This window comes from Stigmatopora argus, chromosome 5 (genome assembly GCF_051989625.1).
Source record: "Stigmatopora argus isolate UIUO_Sarg chromosome 5, RoL_Sarg_1.0, whole genome shotgun sequence".
NCBI lineage: Eukaryota > Metazoa > Chordata > Actinopteri > Syngnathiformes > Syngnathidae > Stigmatopora > Stigmatopora argus.
This window is the reverse complement of record NC_135391.1, coordinates 19,843,030-19,867,685: the sequence shown is the minus strand read 5'-3', so window position 1 is coordinate 19,867,685 and position 24,656 is coordinate 19,843,030. Positions and strand designations below refer to the sequence as shown.

The 24,656-nt window shown below is 44.7% G+C and overlaps 1 protein-coding gene across 4 annotated transcripts in view; it reads right to left on the bottom strand.

Moving 5' to 3' along the window:
• Positions 1 to 24,656, bottom strand: part of kntc1 (kinetochore associated 1) — a 125,616-nt gene that overhangs the window by 29,538 nt on the left and 71,422 nt on the right. For all 4 annotated transcript variants that reach the window (XM_077601704.1, XM_077601706.1, XM_077601705.1 and 1 more), the window contains 16 exons: positions 23,311 to 23,378; positions 23,014 to 23,243; positions 22,798 to 22,946; positions 21,224 to 21,324; positions 19,120 to 19,264; positions 17,572 to 17,628; positions 17,334 to 17,497; positions 17,156 to 17,260; positions 2,950 to 3,078; positions 2,768 to 2,884; positions 2,594 to 2,703; positions 2,358 to 2,532; positions 1,969 to 2,058; positions 815 to 980; positions 346 to 404; positions 61 to 256 (listed from right to left, as the gene is read on the bottom strand). In XM_077601704.1, coding sequence (XP_077457830.1) covers positions 61 to 256; positions 346 to 404; positions 815 to 980; positions 1,969 to 2,058; positions 2,358 to 2,532; positions 2,594 to 2,703; positions 2,768 to 2,884; positions 2,950 to 3,078; positions 17,156 to 17,260; positions 17,334 to 17,497; positions 17,572 to 17,628; positions 19,120 to 19,264; positions 21,224 to 21,324; positions 22,798 to 22,946; positions 23,014 to 23,243; positions 23,311 to 23,378 — 2,061 coding nt within the window. The remainder of the gene's footprint in view (positions 1 to 60; positions 257 to 345; positions 405 to 814; positions 981 to 1,968; positions 2,059 to 2,357; positions 2,533 to 2,593; positions 2,704 to 2,767; positions 2,885 to 2,949; positions 3,079 to 17,155; positions 17,261 to 17,333; positions 17,498 to 17,571; positions 17,629 to 19,119; positions 19,265 to 21,223; positions 21,325 to 22,797; positions 22,947 to 23,013; positions 23,244 to 23,310; positions 23,379 to 24,656) is intronic.

Here is a 24,656-nt window from a genome sequence, read left to right as displayed (position 1 = left end):
CCTTTTAGCCTCCCCCCTTTCAGCCGCGCAATTATTACGCATGACCGGTGCATTCCAGACCCGGCGGCAGCTCCTGAGTAATCTTGTGAGCGGTGGCAGCCGCCCATTCTCTGTTCTGGATGTGTCGTACGAAGCTCATTACGCTCAGGGCCACCTTTTCTATAGCCTTGCCGCGACGTTGCTCCAGGACGAGGGGCTTCAACTTGGCGTAAAATATGTGGTTGGTCATAAGCATGTAAAGCTTATCCAGGCTCACCTGCAGGAAGAAGGAAGGAGGGGACGAGAAGGGCCGGTGTTCGTCTTTCATTCTAGCATGGTGCCGCTTTTTTCGGCGCTTGCTACTACCTTCATTAATTTGCTGATTAAAAGAAATGTTGGGAAGGTCTGTTCGCTCATCTCCGGAGCTTAAATGCAAACACAAAATGCCATATTTTATGGTATTTAATTATTTCCTTTTTTTAGTGGTTGCGATTGACTACGCTATATGACCAATTCATTTGACGTGGCAGGGATAGTGGAAGAATGTATGTATAAATTACATAAAATCAAAAGGAAGTGACAAGAATATTCACAAATGCACACTGACTGACCCAATTATACCCAGAATTCAGGAAGTGAACTAAAAAGGCCCTAAAATATATGTTACCCAAAAATGACTCCCAAATCAATAGGAAGTGACCCAGGAATGCCACAATATAAAAAAAACAAATGCAAAATGAACAGAAAGTGTCTCAGCAAAGCCCAAGGGAGTTTACCATCCATCAGAGAAAGAGTTAATCACTTGTCCTATAAAGGAAGATGGCAGGTGACTCACTTATGACTTTCCAGTAGTATTTGCTCTGCAAGAGGAGGTGAAAAGGCAACCTGACACTATCTAGGCGACCAGCTGGGGGGTCCTTCTCGAGAATGTAAGCGCGCTCCACCTCTGACGGTGGTGCTGTGCGCTTGTAGGACTTTAAGTGGTGCATGAGTCCTGTTGCCTGACAAGAAAACAGCTTATGTTAGAAAACCGATGCTGTGAGGAGCAAAAGTCATTAAGAGCACTGCTAATTGAGTGGATTTTTTTGCTTTCTTTAAATCATCATCTCATCTCATTTTCCGAACCGCTTTGTCCTCACTAGGGTCGCCGGGGGTGCTGGAGCCTATCCCAGCTGACTTCGGGCCAGAGGCGGGGGACAGCCTCAATTGGTGGCCAGCCAATCGCAGGGCACAAGAAGACAAACAACCATTCACGCTCAGGCTCATACCTAGGGGCAATTTAGATCGTCCAATCAGCCTACCATGCATGGCTTTGGAATGTGGGAGGAAACCGGAGTACCCGGAAAAAACCCACACAGGCCTGGTGAGAACATGCAAACTCCACACAGGTGGACTGACCTGGATTTGAACCCAGGTCCCCAGCCCCTTTAAATAATCAATTACATAAAATAAGATAAAAAATAAAAAAAGAAAGAAAGAAGCTAGCAGTCTGAATGTGTTGGCAAGTGCAGCGCCACACACTAGCGCAAAGAAATCCTTTTGGCAAGAAAATGTGTTGCAAACAAAGAAATTGTAGACATAAAAGTCAAGGTAATATTGATGCCACATGGTCTTCAAATAGCGATTTCAAGTAGCCATCAGTTAACAGGACTGGCATTTGTGAACCAAATGGCTTCTACATGTTGGTCATTAGCATGGATAACAAAACATCCCAGTGAAAGCAACGCTTAATTTTTGCTATCTAATTTGTTATTTTGATTGTTTAACCCATTTGTACAGCAGTTAAAACAATAATAATAATAATAATAATAATACAAAAAAGGTGCTGTGCCCCAGGCATAAGAAAACTGAGTAACTTTGACTTCGAGATAGTTTTAAATCATATACTTCTTACTTTGAGTAGATTTTTACACAATTACTTTTGAGTGAGGTTTTATCAATGTAAAAGTATTTTTGAGTAAATTTCTTTAAGATGGCACTTTGGTTTACCTGGGCAACAGAAAAGCCTGGCACATACTCGTGGGCAGCTTGTAAAATCTTCAACACCACCTCGATCCTCTCATAGTTGTACGGACTCAGCTGATTGAGTGACCCAAAAAAAAATCATCATTTTTTGTCCGACAAATGCGAGTAAATACGGTAAATTAAAAAATGTTTTTCAATATTTCAAAATCAAATAATGCAAGATCCGAATACTGATCTAAAAAAGAAATTGAAAACAAAAATAAATGTTGGCAATAAAAACATTAAATAGCACTGGAAATAAACATTGAAATATATAAAAAAACAAATGTATTTTTAAACTAAACTAATGAATAAATATTCAATATGAACATAAAATATAAATGAATATAATTTTTTTTTTAAAGTTCTTCCACCTTAAAAAGCAGCTGGACAAGATTGGCGAAAAGCTCTCCAGTTTCCTGTAACTTGGGGACAACGGCCAGAACCCGCTCCAGCGCGCGGGCGTGGCTGTCATCCCTGTCTTCTTGCAGCAGCAGCGCCGTGTCCACGTACAGGCCGATGGCCGCGTCGGCGTCCAAACCGTAAGCGCTAAAGTGGAGGGTGAGCGTCAGCGTTGAGAAACTGAGCGCAGGCCCAATGTCTTACACACCTGCAGTACTGTAGGATGACGTCGGGATCCAACCTCTTGTTCTCTACTAGAACGGGGATCAGAGTGCACTTGGACTCGGAAGGTTGCAGAAAGACGGGCCGAATGGAAACCTGTGAGCATATGGCGGTCTAAGAGGGCAATGAAGCCAGATATTACAGCGGGTAGGGGGCGTACCTCTTTCTCGGCCAACCGGATGCCCCATTGGGCGTCGGTGATGACGGCCAGAAACTTGTTCTTTTCCTCGGTACAATTGTTTAAGTGGCAAAGGCGGGCCCCGATCTTGCTAGCCGCCTGGATGGACGCCGAGACATGGTCGTTAATCTTAAAAGGAAAGCCTCGTGGCGGCTGAGGCTTACCAAAGCTCTAGGGTAGTTTTCCCAGGTGTCGTGGATGACCTTCCACAGGATTTCAAAGGCTTCTTCTTTGGAGAGAAGCGTACACAGTCCTGTGGCCCAATCGCAATCCACAGTCTTCCAATTAAGCACCTATGACAAGAGCCTTTCAATGCCATTTATGAGGCTACCTGCTGTGAATCTCAATGAGTTTATCACTAATTTCAACCTCCCCCACTTTGCGGATTCAGTAGTCCATAGCATGATTTTATATTAAGTATCCAAATCAAAAAAGGTTCAGAGACGGGAGTTCACGTATGATAATTGTTATTGAGTTCCAGGTATATGAGGCAGGAACAGAGAAGATGGTTTGGCTAAATGCACTCTTCTGAAGGGAACTACACAGTCCCCACCAGTGTTCCCTCTAAGCTGCGCGCGTGCGCAATTGCGCACTACTCTCGTCTTCTCTGCGCAGCAGCAATCATATGGCGCGCAGTAAAAAAAAAAAAACGGATTTTTTTTTTTTTTTTTTTTTTTTTTTTTTTTTTTACCCCTTTCCCCATGATGGCGCCGTTTAAGCGGCAGCCAGTGGCAGTAGCTCTGTCCACTTATGTTTTTCGTGTTTTACAGCATGTTTTATCTTGAAAAATTAGAGAGAACATTGACATGCACCTGCTTGTGGCAGGTGTGATACTGGTGTGCCCATAGCGAGCAATGATGATGTCATGACCGGATGATTCGCCTAAAGACGTTTCGCCGACGGACGTTTGACAGACGGACAGGTCGCCGAATGGACGTTCCGCCGAACGTTCATTCGGCGACCTGCCCGTCGGCGAAACGTCTTTAGGCGAATCATCCGAGTACCGATGATGTCGCTCACACTGGTACTCAGTGCGCTCAGGGAGGTTGACTTTCTGCTCAGACATACGAAAAATTAGAGGGAACATTGGTCCCCACTATAACCAGCTCTTGTTGATCTCCTGAATTTTTTTTTTTTACAAATTGTTTCAGTGGAGGAGGAGCTTTGAGATGGAAGATTTTGTAAACCAAGATGGCATCAGCATATTTAACAAGATTGTCCCAGTTCAGGGGATTAAGCTTTGAAATGATGCAACATTTTTGGTTTTCTGTCCAATACTTTCAGAGCTTGCTTATAAACAGTTTCAATTGGTTTTAGCCTTGTCTTGCAGGCCGATGTCCAACTTGTTAGGCAGTAAGACGTGATATGATCTTTGTGCCAAAATACAGTTTTGCTGACTCAGGAGTTAGATTGTGTCTAATGAACCTAAAGTTGGACAAATTAATTTAATTCTATTCAAAGTGTTTTTTAGGTGTAATTCTTGGACTACATTGATTTTTTTACCTTGGAGAAAAAGGTTGGGATCACTGTCAGTTGTCGCTCTTTTTGAGAAGTACATACCGTCTTGATTAAATACAGTTGGGATTCTTCAAGCCAGTTTTACACGCTTGTCATAGAGTCTATCAGTCCTTGTGCAGCATGTTTTTTCTTTCGCATGAACAGATAGAACAGCACCATGGCCGTATATTTGGCAGGTGACAATTGAAGGAAAACAGCTTGGCAGATCATTTATGAAAATACTGAAGAGCAGTGGACCTAGCACTGACCCCTGTGGTACCGCAGGACTGTTATTCCGCAGTGTAAACTTAGTGTTTTGTATCCTGAAAAACTGTGATCTTACAGATAAGTAGTACGATTCAATCCAATTTTGGGTACCTGGTGAGAAATCAAAACTTGACAGCAGTATCTGCTGTTAATGTGATTGTCAGGGCCAGAGCTAGAAAGGTGGGTGGTTGCTCCTGTCACCCACGTGGCCGGATGATTCGCCTAAAGACGTTTCGCCGACGGACGTTTGACAGACGGACAGGTCGCCGAATGGACGTTCCACCGAACGGTCATTCGGCCGAACACACATACATGTGTCACCCGTCCGCCCACAGAGCACTGTGCTCGGTGAAAAACCCCTCCAATGTGTGTGGGGCTCAAATTTGAAAAATTTCTGGAGCTGCAGAAATTCAGCGGGGCGTCGTCCAACCCAGTCCGCTCACGGTGCACTATTCTCGGATAGGCTCAGGGGGAAACCCCGCCGATTTTTAAAGTGCTCAAACTCGGGAAATATATTTAGCTCGATAATGAAACTCAGCATGTGTCATTAAAATTCGCCCATGAAGCACTGATCCCGGGGAGAAACCCCTCCGATGACCGTAGGGATATAATTTACCTACTCGGCGGGCCGGATTAAAAATCCTAACGCGCCGTATATGGCCCGCGGGCCGAGGATGCAAATCTTGTACACACACGATCCGGGGGCGGGGCGAGCGTGCGAATCCCGTTTCGGCGAAACCTCTGTCCGTCTGTCAAACGTCCGTCGGCGAAACGTCTTTAAGCGAATCATCCGAGTACCTGTCACCCAAACATAAGTCCAGCAGCTAATCGGTTAAGCAAAGACAGGTGCGGCCCATCAGACAGAGGACTATTTGAGCCAAGCAGAACGTGACCGTGTCGCTGGTTCGTCTTAATCAGTTCACTGTTAAGTAACTTTTCGTGCTACCTCCTTGTTTGCTTCACCTGATCTCCGACCTCTTGTTTTGTTCCCAGGACCTTGACCACGCTCACGACCACAGACCACGGACCACGATTCACGATCTCGACCATGTATCTTGTACATTTGCTTTGGATCTCTCTACGGACCTCCCGGCTTTCGCCCTCCACGTTATGCAAGACAACACCACTAGGCTTCTCCCTTGTTCCTTTGCCTGGGCCTACCCAACGGACATTCTAAATAAACAGAAAGCTCCACTCCAGCTTGTGTGCATTCGCCTGCTTATGGGCCCTCCGCCCACGATCGTAACAGCACGATCCAGCCAAGATGGACCCCGCGGGCTCAAACCAAACCCCCACCAATCACCCAGTGCTACTCATGGACCAGCAGAGCCAGGCAATTCAATTCCTCCTGACTGAGGTATCTCAGATCTCACAAACAATACGTTCAACGCAGTCACGACTCACGTCATTACCACCTGCAAAACGGACACAATCAACCCCACTTGCATCCACGCACGCAACAGCCCCGTCACTAATGCACCGCGAGTCCATAGTCCCACCGCCCGCCCCATATGACGACGACCTTGGCCGATGTCGAGCCTTTCTTGTTAAATCCAGCCTGGTATTTGAGCAGCAAAGCCTCACATTTAGCATGAACCGAGCCAAAATTGCCTACCGCATCGGCTGTCTTCGTGGTGAAGCCCTGTTGTGGGCTAACGCCGAGTGGGAGCGAGGCTCGAGGGTTTGCTCCTCATATGACGCCTTTACGGAGGAAATGCGTAAGGTGTTCGACCACACAGTACGCGGCAGGGAGGCAGCAAGACATTTGATGTCTCTCCACCAGGGCGTCCTAAGCAAGGCAGAATATTCCGTCAAGGTTCGCACCGTCGCCGAGAGGTTTTGATGACAACAACCTCGAGGAAGTATTTCTTGGGGGCCTAACGGAGTCCCTGGAGGATGAGTTCGCGTGCCGTGACAAGTCGGGCTCCTTCGATGCGCTCGCCAATTTGGCCATAAGAATCGACTGCCGACTTCGAGACGCCATATGTAGCGGCGAGAAGGCTCACAGGTGGCCCCCATACACGAGCCTTAGCGACCAGCCTCGACATCTCCTCCTCGCCTCTCGGAGAGACGTCAGAACCAATGCAACTGGGCCGCGCCAGGCTCTTGGAGGAACGCTTCCATTGTATGCACTCAGCTTCATGTTTTTACTGCGGGTAGAAGGGACACCTTGTACGGACATGTCCAGTCCGTCCAGTAAAAGCAGGGGCTCACCAATAGAGAGGGAGGTATTGGTGAGCCTCGCCACTGGAGAATCCTCCCGTCGTCTTCTGTTGCCGACCTCGCTATCCTAGGGAGGACAGACGCACAAGGCCACCGCATTTGTCGACTGCGGAGCGTACTAGAGTTTTATCGACCGCTCCGTGGTGTCCCAACTAGGCATCGAGATTCGCCCATTGGATAGACGTTTGTGGACAACCGCACTGAACGGGCGGCATTTAGACAGAGTGGAGCTGCGTACGTAGCCAATTTCCCTCCGAAGTAGTTAGTCCAGTGCAGGGATGGCAAACAAGTTAGACACAAAGAGCAAAAAATTTAAACTGTGAGTCACAGAGCGACACCTTACATCAAAAGCAGCATAAAAAAATTCCAATCGGCCAAATTATTTTTAAATATTATTTATTATTTGTTTTTAATGGCCCCTAATGAATTTGTTTTAAGAGAGAACAAAAATAAGAGAAACATACAACGAGGCAAAGAGCCACAGTGTATACAAAATATGATAAGCAAAGAGACTCATTCATTTTGGCCGGGAGCCACATGTCGCTTGAGAGCCACGTGTTTGCCAACCCTTGTCTAGTGGGAGCTTTGATTAGTTGTATAAAGTTAAAATTAGTTAACAGTGATTTTAACTGTCTCGAATTTGATTTGTCAATCCAGGAAATATTTAAATCTCCAAACAAGACAACTTCATTTCTTGTGTCACATTCCCTAAGGAGAGCCCGAGGCTCCACGTAAAAAGCATTAGAGGCTGATAGAGGTCTTTACTTGCCAATCAGCATTACAGTGGTACCTTGAGATACAAGCTTAATGCGTTCCGGAACTGAGCTCGTATGTCGATTTGCTCGTATTTCAAATCAACGTTTCCCATAGAAATGAACTAAAAACAAATTCATTTGTTCCAACCCTCTGATAAAACACACAAAAAACAGGATATTTGAATTAAAAAAACATTTGTATTTGTTCTAATTCGCCATCTATTAACAGAGTAATAAATAACTAGTAGTTATGTTTAATAGTACTAAAATTAGACAGATCGCGGAGGGGAGAGAGACTTTTTGCACCGCAACGCGTTCGTAACATTACAAATTTAAATGAACTTGAATTACGATACAGAAACTCAAAAATAAGTTTAATCTAACCTTACACTAAACTTAATTTTAATTTTGTTTTAAAGAAAGTAAAAAAAACGTTTTCCCAGGTTGGCTCTATTTTCCCCGCCTCCACCCTGACTTTCAGCTTGTTTTTAAAAGTAACCTATCCGTTTGCTTTTGTCTTCCCTTCAAAATATTCCGAAAATGATGCACACAAATGTCCTCATAATAGGATAACGCACAACCACTTGCCAACTTGCCCGAAAAGTAGTACTCCTCTCGTATTGGCGAGCAAGCAGCATTCTGCACGGACTAAAAAACACTGAAAAATGCCACCCAGTGCTCGTAGAGACATTTACACGAGGGAGTTGGAGGGAGATAATGTTCTCTTAACCGTAGGGTGTATGCGTATCGTATATCAAAATTTGTCTCATATCTCAAGGTAAATATTTGCTCGAAATTTTACTCGTATCTCAAACTGCTCGTATGTCGGGGCACTCGTATGTCAAGGTATTACTGCTCTTCATTGACTACAGCTCAGCCTTCAATACCATAAAACAAGGACTTCTTGACCAACCGACCACAGACTGTTAGACTTGGTCCCCACCTCTCTTCCTCCATTACACTAAGCACTGGCTCCCCTCAAGGCTGTGTACTGAGTCCTCTTCTGTACTCCCTGTACACCTACGACTGTACACCCACCCACCAGTCTAACGCCATCATCAAATTCGCTGACGACACCACTGTGGTCGGACTCATCTCAGGAGGGGATGAGTCGGCTTACAGAGATGAGGTCAACAATTTGTCTTCGTGGTGCTCGGTGAACAATCTCACAATGAACACCACGAAAACTAAAGAAATAATCTTGGACTTTCGCAAACACGGCACAGATCTGGCCCCACTCCTCATAAATGGAGTATGTGTAGACAGGGTCCAGTCCTTTAAATTCCTGGGGGTCCACGTCACGGACAAGCTCTCATGGTCTACAAACACCACGGCAGTGGTGAAGAAGGCTCAGACACGACTCCATTTCCTCAGGGTACTTAGGAAGAACAACTTGGGCTCCAATCTTCTGAGAACCTTCTATAGAACCACTGTAGAGAGCATCCTGGCGTACGGCATCACAGTGTGGTACGCTGGAAGCACGGCGGCAGACAAAAAGGCCATGCAGAAAGTGATTAACACTGCCCAGAGGATTGTCGGCTGCTCTCTGCCCTCACTTGAAGACATTGCCAGCCCGCGTTACCTCAGCAGAGCCAAGAACATCATAGGGGACCCTTACCACCCTGGTCACAATCTGTTCCAGCTGCTGCCCTCTGGCAGACGCTATAGGTCCCACAAAGCTCGGACAAATAGGCTTAAGGACAGTTTTTTCCCCACATCCATCAGACATCTAAACTCGCGCTAACATACCACACATTCCCTTCTGCGGCATATGAATAGATGGTTGGTTGGTGATCTGCCTCCTGCTAGCTGACTTGAAGGAAGGTAAGTGGCAGACAGTAAGGTAAGTGTCAGACAGTGTGCGGTAATCGAGAGGTAAGCGACCTGTATCCACAACAGCGGAATGACAAATTACAAGTCCGTAACTTACACTTATTTAGGTCTTTTGCCGATTAAACGTAGCTTATGGAGAAGCACCATCAATTTCGTCACACGCAGTTTCTGCGTGTGATGACAAGTAGGCTTTTTGTGTTGTGGTAATGACGACATGGCCTATGTCCGATTATTATTATTATTATTATTATTATTATTATTATTGTGGTGGTGAGAGAGATATTTTAAGAGTGATACATTCAAGATTGTGTATGCAAACCCATTCTGTTTACATTGAAAGTTTCCCCAATATAGAACATTACCCCTCTATCACGATTTCCCTCACGGTGCCTTCTCAAGATATTGTAGCCCAGTACATGCCGTGCAGCCATCGGTGAATTTACATTTAGCCAGGTTAGCACGTCGGCCTCACAGCTGTAGGGTCCTGGGTTCAAATCCAGGTCACATCCACCTGTGTGGAGTTTGCATGTTCTCCCCAGGCCTACATGGGTTTCCTCCGGGTACTCCGGTTTCCTCCCACATTCCAAAAACATCCATGGTAGGATGATTGGACACTCTAAATTGTCCCTGGGTATGGGTGAGTGTGCATGGTTGTCCGTCTCCTTGTGCCCGGCGATCGGCTGGCCACTGATTCAAGGTGTCCCCTGCCTCTGGCCCGGAGTCAACTGGGATAGGTTCCAGAAACCCCCGTGACCATATTGAGGTCATTTAAATGACCACCAGGGAGTCCTTTTGGCGTATGCCATGGGTCCCAGAGCACCTTGGCTTGGTTAAGTGTGCTGTTTAAAAGGACAGATCTTTGTTTCTTAAATACAATGTTTTTTGGGCATATACCACGCCCGGGACTCACCCTCAACTGCAGCTTCAACTAGCAGAATTGGAGGCCCGGCTAAGCAGAGGTGAGGCTCGGCTAGCCGAGGTGTAGATGAAAGCTAGATGGATGGCTGGGGTGGTTAGAGTGCTTTTTTTCTGAGTTTACGTAGTCAACACGCCTGCTCGACAGCCTCGCTTCTGCTTCCTCTCCTGACGACGACTTCTTCACCAGCCAGACCTGATAAGAATCCACGGAGGCGCCGCCAATCTCGCGATCACTTCCCGAATGTTGTGTGCGCGATGGATGTTGCTAGAAGCCATAGTTTCCTGCTGGAAACCGATGTTTAATATGTCCATTCAGTTATAGTTGATGTTAAAGTCCGATTTTGATGAACAACTTGTAAAAAGACACACAAAAATGTGACAACTATCACCTTCTCCCAGTGGGATGTGCTCAAAACACCTCACCAGGGAGGCGTCCAGGGGGCATCCTAATCAGATGCCCAAGCCAATTCATCTGATTCCCCTCGATTCGGAGGAGCCGCGGCTCTACTCCGAGCCCCTCCCGGATGACCAAGCTTCTCACCTCATCTCTAAGGGAAAGTGGAACACCTTCTCTAATTCTGCAAAGCACATGTAGACTGGTTGGGTGAAATCCGAAGACAACCCTCCCCAACTCTCCAAAAGCACCATGCTGAGAGTATAGAGCTAATCCATGTTCCAAAACCAGGACGAAAACCACACAGGTCCACCGGAATCCCACCTTCGACCTCCCGTTAGACCCTCTTTTCTAGTACACCCGAATAAACCTTCACGCGGAGGCTGAGCGTGATTTCCCTATACAGACACTCCCCTACTTACGAACGAGTTACGTTCCGAGCGATTGTTCGTAGGTGAATTTGTTTGTAAGTTGCTTCAGTGCTATATTTTGTATTTTTTTTTATATGTTTAAGGCCTATATAAGTATATTGACGGTTTATACAAGTGCATTTGTATGTTTAAGGCTTGTATAAGTAACCTGCATTGGTTTGTACTGAAAAAAACATTTAATAAAATGGAGAGAATACGTACAGTACTGTATACATACTACCGACGGTCGAACAATTCAAGTTGTTTGCCCGTGCAACGCTCACCATTTTCTCACCCGCATCAAGCTTCTTTATTATTGCCACTTTCACCCTCACTCTGTGCTCGGATGATCCGCCTAAAGACGTTTCGCCGACGGACATTTGACAGACGGACAGGTCGCCGAATGGACGTTCCACCGAACGGTCAATCGGCCGAACGGCTGAGCGGAGGTTTCGCCGGCGCGCTCGCCCTGCCCCCGGATCGTGTGTGTACAAGTTTTTCAACCTCGGCCCGCGGGCCATATACGGCCGTTACAGATAACATTCATTTAAGAATAACAAGGGCATGTACTGCCCCCCGCAATAACAAGGGTATGTACTGCCCCCCGCTGGGCATATTTCTAAATACAAGTACACGGCATATAATGACAGAAATCATGTTAAATCCATCCTAAAACAGCATTTAATGATCAAATACAAATACTGGAGCTCTTTGGACATTAGAACCGAGCCTGATAAGGCAAAAAAATGACTATATACGACCAATCGCCAAACGGCTCAAAATGCTCTCAAATTCCCTCAAATCCGGCCGAAAACAGCGTTTAATGATTAAATACAAATACTAGTATTTGTATATACAATACTAGTATTGTATTTTATACTAGTATTTTATTTAAAAGAAGACAAAGGCAATTCACATATTCTTCGTCGTTTTCCTTTTTTTTTTTGCTTGGTATTCCCATAGGTATCGTGTATACAGACTAGATATCCGATGCGCATTGTGAGGCAACGGAGCTAGACGTCGTCGCTTGTCGGCCATTTTAAGAACAGGGCCATTCGCCAAACGGCTCAAAATGCTCTCAAATTCGGTCAAATCCAGCCGAAAACAGCGTTTAATGATTAAATACAAATACTAGTATTTGTATATACAATACTAGTATTTGTATATACAATACTAGTATTTGTATTTAATTATTAAACGCATTTTGAGCCGTTTGGCGAATGGTCGTATATAGACGTTTTTTTCCCTTATCGCGACATTTTACCGAGGAATTCACTTCCCTGCGCTCGGTTCTTATGTCCAAAGAGCTCCAGTATTTGTATTTGATCATTAAATGCTGTTTTAGGATGGATTTAACATGATTGCTGTCATTATATGCCGTGTACTTGTATTTAGAAATATGCCCAGTGGGGGGCAGTACATGCCCTTGTTATTGCGGGGGGCAGTACATGCCCTTGTTATTCCTAAATGTTATCTGTAACGGCCGTATATGGCCCGCGGGCCGAGGTTGAAAAACTTGTACACACACGATCCGGGGGCGGGGCGAGCGCGCCGGCGGAACCTCCGCTCGGCCGAACCTCCGCTCGGCCGAACCTCCGCTCGGCCGAACCTCCGCTCGGCCGAACCTCCGCTCGGCCGAACCTCCGCTCGGCCGAACCTCCGCTCGGCCGAACCTCCGCTCGGCCGAACCTCCGCTCGGCCGAACCTCCGCTCGGCCGAACCTCCGCTCGGCCGAACCTCCGCTCGGCCGAACCTCCGCTCGGCCGAACCTCCGCTCGGCCGAACCTCCGCTCGGCCGAACGTCCATTCGGCGACCTGTCCATCTGTCAAACGTCCATCGGCGAATCTTTAGGCGAATCATCCGGCCACGCCCTCACTCGAAGCTTTTCACCAACCATATTGAATAATGGATGCACGAGATACTTAATGATAAAAATGAAAAAAGTTCTTTGCGCACTGGAGATACATTCACGCACTTACGCACTGCAACGAACTGGGCAGAGGAAGGTGGATGCTGGGTGAGCTCTCACAGGACCAGGCGTCGGTATTAGCGGCGGAAAGAAGCACTACTTGGAAAAAGGCGCGCAATACAAAATCTAACTTACAGCATCTCTTTCCGAACATTTTTCGACATATGCCATATGCGCAGACATGTTCGTATGTACCATTGTTCGTAACTCGAATGTTCGTAAGTAGGGGAGCGTCTGTAATTGGAACACAACCTCCAGCCCCCCTTTTTAAAAAGGGGGCCACCACCTTGGTCTACAAATCCAAACGCCCTGTCCCGGATTTCCAATGTTGCAGAAGCTTGTCAACCAATTCAATGTCACAACATCCAGACCTTTTAGAAACTCCATGCGGATCTCATCCACCCCCGGGCTTTGCCACTGACGAGTTTAGCCAGCCAGTACCCGTAAAACGCCTCTGGAGTCCCATGGGCCAAAAATGCCCAACGGACTCTTTCAGCCTGACGGCTTTCTTTACCACTGGTGTGCACCAGCGGATTCTGGGGTTGCCAGCATGACAGCACTGCGGCCGCAGCTCAGGGTCTGCCGCATCTGCAATAGAGACGCGGAACATGGTCCATACGGACTCATTGTTCCCGCCACTTCCTGGACATAAGAGAAGCTCTGTCGGAAGTGGGAACTGAAACTTTTCCAGACGGGGGACTCTGCTAGGCAGACCAGCAGACCCTCACAAAAAGTTTGGGTCTGCTGGGCTGCACTGGAATCCTCCCCAACAATCAGAGCCAACACACCACCTGATCATGATCGGTTGTCAGCTTCGCCCTTCTCTTTACCAGAGTGTCCAAGACATGCAGCCGCAAGTTCGAAGACACGACCACAAATCAATCATCAAACTGCGGCCTAGGGTGTCCTACTGCCAAGTGCACATATGGACACCCTTATACTTGAACATGGTATTCATTATTGTCAATCCACGGTGAGAGTAGAAGTCCAACACTAGAACACCATCCGAGTTCCGATCTTCCCAATCGCACCCTTCAGGTCTCACTGTTATTGCCCATGTGAGCATTGAAGTCCCATAGCAAAACGAGGGATTCCCCAGGAGCACTTTCCAGCCCTCTCAAGGACTCCAAAGAGGGTGGATACTCTGAGCTCCTATTTGGTGCATACACACAAACCAGTCAGGTTCCTTCTCCCCACCTGAAGGTGGAGAGATGCTACCCTTTGGTCTACCGGGGTGAAGCCCAATGTACAGGCACCGAGCCGGGGTGCAATAAGTATTTCCACAACCGCTTGGCACCTCTTACCGTGAGCAACTCCAGAGTGGAACAGTGTCCAAACCCACTTGAGGAGTGGTCCCAGAACCCAAGCTGAAATTCCACGTCCCAAGAACTAGTTTCTAAAGCCGGGGAACGGACTGCCAAAAGTCCCTCCTTGACTACTGCCCAACCTTCGTCGCACCTGACCTCTTGGGCCCCCTCGCAAAGGTAGTGAGCCCATGGGATAAGTTTGTTTGTAATGTGTTGTGTTTGGATGTGCGTGCTTGCTCGTTAACACACCAGCGTTGTTAGAAAGAGCGGTTTTGCTGTTCTTAAACTTCTCAAATTTAAATTGTTGACCGTGTGCGTGTGTGTGGGGGCAGGGGTACAGGGGGGAGTGGGGCTCTGAGTTTGGAAGGAGGGCAGCTGAGTTGTGTCTCATTACAGTATTCCCTCGGCTAATGAAAAGCAAACATGGCCATGATAATTGAAAACCCGAAAAGTAGGCTCATCCCTATTATTTCTACAGTAATCTTCAGGAGGCACCGTAGGGGGAAACAGGAGGATCTTCTGTTGGAGATTTTTGGTGCTTAACCCTAGAATGGTTAACCCTCTATTTCAGAAGCGTGAAAGGTAACCCCTTTCACGCCCTGTATCTAACAGTTGAGTGTATGTATAGTTCTGTATGTGTTTCATTGGTGTCGTTTGAGTCATTTGAAGCATTATTTGCCATACTGCAAGTGTTGAAAGGAAAAAAAATAATTTGGTACGTACTGAAAACAATTTTTTGTCTGTCTCCCATACAGATTGTAGACACCCGGTCACCCAAGGTTACCATTCTAGGGTTAAAAAAGATGGTGATGGGGAGTTGTGACCGCTGTTTCTTCTTTTGTACAAAATGCTTTTGTACATAATACCGTCAAGACGAATTCCAAATTTGATGGCTCTGGCCTTGTTTTCCTCAATCTCCTGGATCCTCTGTACTAACTATGTGGCGTATCGAAGATCTGCAGATTTCTCAAGTTAAGAACAAATTTTTCATCGTCATTGTCCACTGCCTCCTGAGCCTCTTCTTCCTCACTCCTCGATTGTTTCATTTCGATGAAGTCCTCATCAGTTTGGGGGTTGAGTGGATCTGGAGCAGTGTGTAGATGTCCTCCACCGTCATGCATGAGACGCCTTCAGTGGCCACCAACCGAGCCAGCATCACGGCCTTAAATTTGCAGAAATTCTGGAGAAATTGGCAGCTCTGAGGAACAAGTGAACCCTTTCATAATGGAATTCGGTTGCATGTCCTCCTGCACAGTCCATTCCGAGGAGGACCTTGAAGGGCAGCCTCCTTGCAGCGAGGTCCAGCTTCACGGAAGGATAGGAGGAGAGAGACAGAGAGCGAGAGAACAAGAGAGAGCGCGAGCAAGTGCGAGAGCGAGTGCGAGACGCGGCTGCATCTGAGCCAAAATAACCCAGTTTTAAATAGATTTCTTCATATCAGCTGGTCGGATTTAAAAAAGGCATACAGACGCTCCCCTACTTACGAACATTCAACTTACGAACAACGGTACATACGAACATGTCTGCAAATTGCGTTTAATTCGAAAAATGTTCGTAAGTCCAATTTTGTATTTTTTTCCGAGTAGTGCTTCTTTCCGCCGCTAATACGCCTGGCGCTGTGAGGGCTCAGCTCACCCAGCATCTACCTTCTTCGTTGCAATGCGGAAGTGCGTGAACGTATCTCCAGTGGCCAAAGAACCTTTTTCATTTGTATCATTAAATATCTCGTGCATCCATTATTGAATATGGTTGGTAAAAAGCGAAATGCTTCTATTGAGGGAGTTGCAAGGACCTCTTCCTTCCAAGCCATTTCATTTGAAACGAGTGGCAATAATAACGAAGCTTGATGCGCGTGAGAGTGGTGAGCGTTGCACATTCAGTACCATTTATAAACAGAAAGATCGAGCAGCAGGACCCAAATATTGAACGTTGCACAAAGTTTGCAAATCAATTGAATGATGCCATACAGTGCTACCGCATCATTTATGATGAAAAAAAGAAGAAAACTGTGCAATCGTCATTAGATCGCTTCTTTCGGCCAGTTTCTAATACATACCTGTCAACCTCTGCCGATAACTGCCCTTATAAATAATTATGATTCCCCTTACAAACCCCCCCAAAACCTTACAAACACCGTACGAGTCATACAGTGTTTGTAAGGGTTTTTTGGGGGTTGTAAGGGGAATCATAATCATTTATAAGGGCAGTTATCGGCAGAGGTTGACAGGTATGCTAATACATAAATCTCTCTCTATACAGTACTGTACATATTCTCTCCATTTGATTAAATGTTTTTTTCAGTACAAACCAATGCGTGTTACTTATACAAGCCTTAAACATACAAATGCACTTATATAAACCTTCAATATACTTATATAGGCCTTAAACATAAATTATAATACAAAATATAGCACTGAATCAACTTACAAACAAATTCAACTTATGAACAATCGCTCGGAACCTAACTCGTTCGTAAGTAGGGGAGCGTCTGTATACCGATAAATATCTAATTGCCAAATATCGTGCCCATAAATGGTCAACCATTTTCAGTGATATTTTTATTTAAGGGAATTTCTGTGCTCGTTTCCTGTTGATTTATGGGCCTTTATAGGTTACTTCTTGTTGCTATTGGGTCACTCAACAGTAGGTCACCCAACAAATTCATAGGTCATGGGTAATGAACAGAATATGACCCATAAGTGACCAAAAAAATCAACAGAAGTAACCCAAAATTAACAGGAATTAACTTGTTAATACGCAAAAAATTACTCAAGCCAACTGTTTGAAATCAGTCACCTTATGTAGCAGATCCACAGCGATGGATTTCAGGGATGAGGCTGCCATCCTGTGCACTTCCTTTAAGGTCATGTTGTACATTTTCAGCATTTGCGGCTCGTAAACCTAAAACACCGGCGTGAGGGAGATGAAACGCCGGATAGTGACAATTAGACATTGACGCAAGAACGTCCTTTACCAGCGCGGCCATTTTGAGGTCCATCATGTTGGAGGTGATGTGCTGCAAGCATCCGGAGTAGCAATGGAGCAGCTCTTTGAGGGCGGGCTCTAGCTGAGCGTAGTCCCGGAATAGCTGCAAAATGTTGCATAGGGGACGGTGCAGGGGGCGGAGGTAGTCGGAACCTGTGACCCCGGCCAGCAAAGTTAACTGCAGTCATCATTTTGGAACAAGGACACCTTTGACTCGCTGCACGCACCATCTTGAAATGAGCAGTGTGAGAGGCAGGAACAGTCCAAAGGGTATGTTCGTTTATCTGTCGGGACAGAAAACAACCATTTGTCAGAAAAAAAACAGGTTTTATGCAACTGCTAGAGATGTGTTTTTTTTAATAACCGTTTCAACGGTTTCATTGCAACTTGACTATGCTGGATGTATAATCATGGGACAACAAATCATCTTTTTGCTGTGAATTGAAATGAGTTTATCACAAGTGGAAGTCCAATCCATTTGAACGGAGAGCTGGCAGAGAATGAACATTTGTTCATGCCATCCCACTTCAAATGTCAAATGTCCATGGCTGTCAAAAGAAGCCAATGAGTTTAATTTTGGGAAACTCGGGTCATTTACTCTTGATTTTCAGTGGCTTTCTGTTAATTTCTAGCACCGTCATTAGCATTGAAAGAGTACATTCGACATTGCATCAATTTATTTTGGGTCCCGATACCTGGCTGATGCAATGCATGATATATTTTGGCCCCCTATATCTGGCTGATGCAAAGTTTTTTTTTCTTTTAATACTAGATAACTGCATACTCAAACATAAAGTCATTGCTATTATTTCTTGGACTGACGCTGCTTTGCTGTAATCTACTGCGCAAGACGTCCAATCCATTTGAAGTTCGTTTGTACGCTGCCACACTCTCACTCAAAATGTATTTGACATCTACAGGCCATAGACATAAAAACAAAAAAAGGTCCTATCATCGGTCCTGTAAAAATGGCATCTGGGCGGCCATGTTGGTAATGGCCATCAAAGTCAATGCATTAAAATAAAAAAGTCATAGTTTTCTTATTTAAAGCATAATTTTACTACATACTATTTATTGCATCTACCAAAATGGCCTCAGGACAGCCATGAAAGGAGTGAAGTTCCCATCAAAGCCAATGCACGTATATTCAAATTAAGTCATAACCAGCTCTCAACCGATTTTGAAAATATTTTATTGTAGTCAAAGCAGTTTAATAGTGATGAACCCATTTTCATTCATAGCAGATATATGAATGTATGAAACTCAATTGGATGTCTACCATCATCTTGGAAAGGACAAGTGAGAGCTTTTTTGTTACAGCGGCCTATATAGCTGTCGGCCATCTTGAAGAGGTCAGCAGTAAACTATAGATCTCATGAAGTACACATTGCACAGCATAAGCAGGTTACTTCTTAGTTCTCCCCGATACCGCTGATTTCATTTTATTGCTTTATCAGTACCAGAACTAGTCCTGTTGGTAGCGATATGGGTGCCTGTCCGACGCTACTAAGCCAGGGGTGGGCAAACTATTCCACAAGGGGTCGCAGTCGGTGCGGGTTTTCATTCCAACCCATAGAGAGGGCACCTTTTCACCAATCTGGTGTCCTTCAAGTGCAATCAGTGGATTGCAGTCAGGTGTTTCTTGTTTGTGCTGGATCGGTTGGAACAAAAACCTGCACCCACTGCGGCCCTCGAGGACCGGTTTTCCCATCCCTGTACTAAGCAATGTGAAACAGTAGTCAATTTGTGTATATTCGGTAAATTCCTGTATTTACCTTGGGAGACGGGCAGAAGGCAGGCGGTGATTTCGTAGTGGACGGGCAAGACGGACATAGGTTCCAAAACAATGCAGTCTTCATGAAAGAAATCTTGGAAGAGCCACTGACAATAGGGATCTTTCTCTGCACCTGAAGACACATGCTACAGCACACACATTACATCAAACACTCCTTTTTACCTTTTAAACTTGGAGGAATAACCTCTACCTGAATGAGTCATTTACTGCCATTGACAGTGGTAGATGTTAAATTTATTCTTACTGGAGGGGTCTGATAGAATGATTTAGTTTCAGTGGTATTGAGAGGAATGGCCACTCAATCCATTTAAACAGGAAGGCCAGGCAGTGATCATAGGATCGTCCAAAAGGATTGGACATAAACCGCCGTCAATGGCAGCCAATGTTAAGTTCTCAAATGTTAATGCACAAAAAAAGAAGGTAGGTTGTTAGCGAGTGATATCACTGCCGGCCGGCGTCTTTGCGCACTTTTCCGTTTAGTTTCATTGCTGTGGTGGCTAGCATTTTAATTGGAAAGCCTTGACCGTTTATTTTGTATTATTTTTCGATGAGATTCTATTACTTAATAGAAAAACCCGTGATAGTGGGACTTTGCATGCCTTCATCGTTTTATTTATATTTCAAATAAATACTTTTTCACAAAGGCCTGGTTTTGTCCCCTTCTTTCCAGGAAACATGACATACATGTCAAAATTGTTGTTTTCTTCAATCTGACCAGATATATCACCATTTTGGGCCAATAAAGTTTTTAAAAATCCAAAAATTGTTAGTCAAAATTTTTAATATTGATATCCTGTTAGCAACAAAACAGTTTTGATGAACTGTTATCAAGATTGATTACATTCATTCAATTTGTAATTATTAAAATTGATTGAGGAAAAAAAGGAGCTGTGGGGTCCTGGGTTGAAATCCAGGTCATGTCCACCTGTGTGTTTGCATGTTCTCCCCGGGCCTGCATGGGTTTCGCCCGGGTACTCCGGTTTCCTCCCACATTCCAAAAACATGCATGGTAGGCTGATTGGGCACTCTAAATTGCCCCTAGGTATGGGAGTGAGTGTGCATGGTTGTCCGTCTCCTTGTGCCCTGAGATCGGCTGGCCAACGATCCAGGGTGTCCCCTGCCTCCGTGAGCGGTCGTTTGGTCGCCGGTCTTTTGGTCGCCGGACTTTTGGTCGCTCGGACCCAAACAACGGGCGACCAAAAGACGGGCGACAAAACAAGGTAAAACAACACGGTCTACGCATCAATAAAAGCCAACAATGGCCCTCCCTGAGCAGTTTCACTGAGCGGACGTGTGAGTGTATAAGAGTTTGTATGTATGTACATGAGTTGTCCCCTTAGGAAGGGACGTCAGTCAGGGTCTTAACAAGTTCTCCAACAAAACACAATAAAAGTACGGGAAATTTTGAGCTTTTCTTTAGCCTAATAATTAATAGGGCATTAAGTATGACTAGATAATAATTCGCAGTTTGTATTTAGGGAATTTGAGCAATGATTTAAATGGTAATCATCAATAATCTTCCGGGCGACCAAAAGACCGGCGACCAAACGACCGAGTACCCCTGCCTCTGGCCTGGAATCAGCTGGGATAGGCTCCAGCACCCCCGCGACCCTAATGAAAATAAAGCGGTTCAGAAATTAGTTGAATGTTTTCATGTTTTGTGTAATCAAATTTTACGTTAGGCCGCCCTCATTCCCCATGTCCACTTGCTTCCCTGCATTTGGGTCCAACAACGCTCTCTGGACCCCTCGAACATAACCAATTTCACTGCCATCCTTCCTTTTCAAATGGATTGGAGTTACACACCGTAACTGGCAGCTACAGAGTAAATAGCCGATGATTTGACAATGATAAAACTTTGAAAATTAGGTTGTGAAATAAACGAGTTATGACCATTTAGTTATGACATCCTCAGGGCAGCCATGTTGGTAGGAGGGAATATATGAATATAAATGATTATCACTTGTGGACGTCCAATCAATTTGAGGCAGAAGGTTGGCACTCTCACTTCAAATGCATTGGAAATCTATGGGAGTCAAGCGGGAAAAAGAAATGTATTTTTTTTTAAATAAGACTAGGCTGACCTCCGTCGCAAAGGCATAATTGTCAGACAATTGGCACTGGTGACAGATGTCCATGGAGAGCCGTACTGACTTGCAAAGCTCCAAACAGTCCAGCAACAAGTCTGGAATGAGGATGAACACATGGTCAAACCTTAACAAATTCCACAATATGATGCCTCTTCCAACTTTTAACCTTTTAAAAGAGAAGTGACATTTAAAAAAAAAATTAAAGGAGCAGTTCCAATCCAAGACTGGTGGCTAGAGTGGTACTGCAAACAGCATTAAAAGTATAACACACACAACATCCTTTACCCTTTGAGTTGGCAGTTAAGCACTTCACAATAGAGAATCATGCTAACTTTTCGTACTAATGTTGCATTTCAGAAAAGACAGACTAACAGGTTAATGTAAGCATTATCATGTTAACATAGACCATTGTATCTTGATTATAAATGAGAAATTTAATACAATCACACAGGAGTTTTCAACCTTCAGGATAAGTGGTGCGCAAATGAAATAATTTTTAGCAAGATAAGTGAACACAAAAGTAAAGATGTTTAAAAAAGAGGCAAGTTATGAGTTTATTACTAATTTGTTTTTTTTAATCACAGCGGGAGGAGAAATACAGTGCTTTTCTCAACAACATATCAGCATTAGTGCTGCAACAATTAATAATAAAATCCATAAATTTGATTATAAAAATCAATTAAAATTTTGTCGCAATGATTTTTTCCAATAAGTGGCATTTTGATGGTTGCTTTTGAAAGTGTTGTATTTAGTTTTATTGATTTGGGAGGATACAATGGCTTTGGGTGGCCACAGTGAAAATAAGTCATGTACCATGGCCACATTGAGACTCCTGTGAACATGGGGAATAAGCAGAGCAAGCTTCCAGTATGGAATACAATACAAAAATCATATAAAACAATTATTATCTAGTTTATATCAATAGTGAGTTGGCTAATTGTTTGTAAAAAAAAAAGTGTGGGTTCATGTTACTGTGAAGAGATGTGGTCATCGATTCAATACTGATCTTTAACTCCGGTAAGAAAGTCATGGTATAAATTATGCACATTTGTGTGCATAATTTTCGGAATATTTTGAAGGGAATACAAAAGCAAACTGCCATCGATATGTTGCATCTGAAACTCAGGGTGGAGGCGGGGCAAACAGAGCCAACCCGGCCGGGAGAAGAAAGGTATAAAAATGTAAAACAAAATTAGAATTAAGTTTAGTGTAAGGTTAGATTAAACTTAGTTTCAGGGGATTCGGGCAGGTGTGCTGTCAAGCGCATTGTTTGAATTTAAAGGATTTTGCATAACATTAATCTTCCTTATGATACAGAGATGAGAATTTTACGTGAAGGTATTTTTTAACCCGGATTATTGTCTGGTTGGGTTTGGTTGGGTATTTTTTTTAAGTTGAGCTATGACTGTATCACTTGATTGTAGTCAGGTGCTGCTTGATTTTACAGAAACCTCATTGGTTAAATTGTCTGCGGTGCATTGGTTACAACAAAAACTAGGAGTCACAGAGACCACTTTGAGGACCCCTAGTAAAACAGAAAGCATTTGACAAGAATTAGAGCCATTTACCTGGGTGGCACAATGTGGCGGCCCGGCAAGCCAGCTGGTGGCTGGTGGATGGCAAGCCGTCATCCTCCATCGCCATCTGGCACAGCATTCTGGCGGCGCCAAATAGCACCTTACCTGTGTCCACATCAGAATGCTGTTCGTACAGCTCGCTACGGTTAGAGGCGATGAAATATCAAAAACCAGGTCGGAACATAGGATTGCAGACAGCGTACATACTCAAGGAAGGCGATGGCTTCGGGGACGCGCCACACTGCCAGAGCTTGCTGAGCCAGGTGGGAAAGCTGTTCTCGCCGGGTGTAACAGAGCACGCGGTCCAGGCGATGAAGAGCAGCATCGATCCGAGGGCCAGGCATGTGCTCAGCCGCCTCCACACAATTTTCCCAGACTTTGTTTCTTATTTCGAGGTCTTCATACTCTGCAGGGACTGTGAAGACTTCAAAATACTCCTGAAAAAAGCCTGAGAGCTGAAAAAGACTAGACGCGACACCTGACGTATGTGGCTGGGGCTCTCACCTGCAGATGGGCAATGGCCTGGAACATGAGGAGATGCTTTGCATGTTCCATGCTTTTCAGGATGTCACCTGCAGGATGAATTTCTTAACTCATGTGAGGCATTATCGGCAATAGACATCCCATGCTTTTAAAATTGTAGGTTAGCCAGGAAACTAATACATTTTGGGTTATTTCCTGTTAATTTTGAGACACTTTCAGGTCACTTACCATATTTACTCGCATATAAGGCGCATTTGTCGGACAAAAAAATGATGACTGAATCGATGAAACGGCTTATATGCGCCCACAAAGATAACATGCACGAAACTGCAAGGTGACGAAAACAAAAGGCCATAACGCAAGACATTGCGGCCGATACGGTAATTTATTTCAAAATAGAGAAAAGATAAACAGATAAAACACTAATCAAAATTCACGCTGAAATTAGCAAGTGGGGACAAAAAAATGGCGGCGCTTCTTCTTCGGCGCTGAAATGGGTGGCACTAAGCACTGAAGAAGAAGCGATATTTCACCGTACAAGAATGATGTGCCGAATAATATAAAAGGCCGAGGAGGACGACGTCTTGCTGTTTCCATTTTTGTCGCGAGTGAATTTCGCATCGCGCACATCACCTGTGGAGAAAGACTACGTCGTGCGTATTCCACCTTTGTTTGGAATTTGAGTCATCGTTGAAAATGCTTCCTAAGCGTCCTGGGCCATCGACGTTAGCGGTGCTCATTACATCGATCGCGATAAACATCTCAAAAGCCACTCCTGGTAGATTGCCTGAGAGTAAGGCTTCAGTACATCGTGGATTTTACAAAGTATTAAAAAAACTCCATAAAAATGTTCAAATTCACACTGAAATCGCAACTGAAAGACAGGATATGAAAAATGGTTAGGATTTGATCATCATTCTTGTTATTATTTTGACGCCACGGGGGGAGATCTTGCATGGAGCCCCAGATCGAGGGAGATTACCAGTGGTTTTGCATGTCTTCCATTTTCTAATAATTGCTCCCACAGTTGATTTCTTTACACCAAGCGTTTTACCTATTGCAGATTCAGTCTTCCCAGCCTGGTGCAGGTCAACAACTTTGTTCAAACATGCATATCTTACTTATTTAACAATTATTGTTAAGGTCTCATCACTGATCTTAGTGTGGTGCCGACAGCCTCGGCTAATATATACAACCTCTCTAGCGGCTTGCAAAGGCTTTCCTTTGATGTTGAACAGATTCATTTCAGTGCCCTTTATTGACAATAAGCCGGGGTGATCGGCGAACCTGCTTGTTTAGAACCAAGACAGTTTTTGCGCTATAAAAAAAAAATCTCTTTTGAAAAATGGGTTAGATGAGAAAGAAAA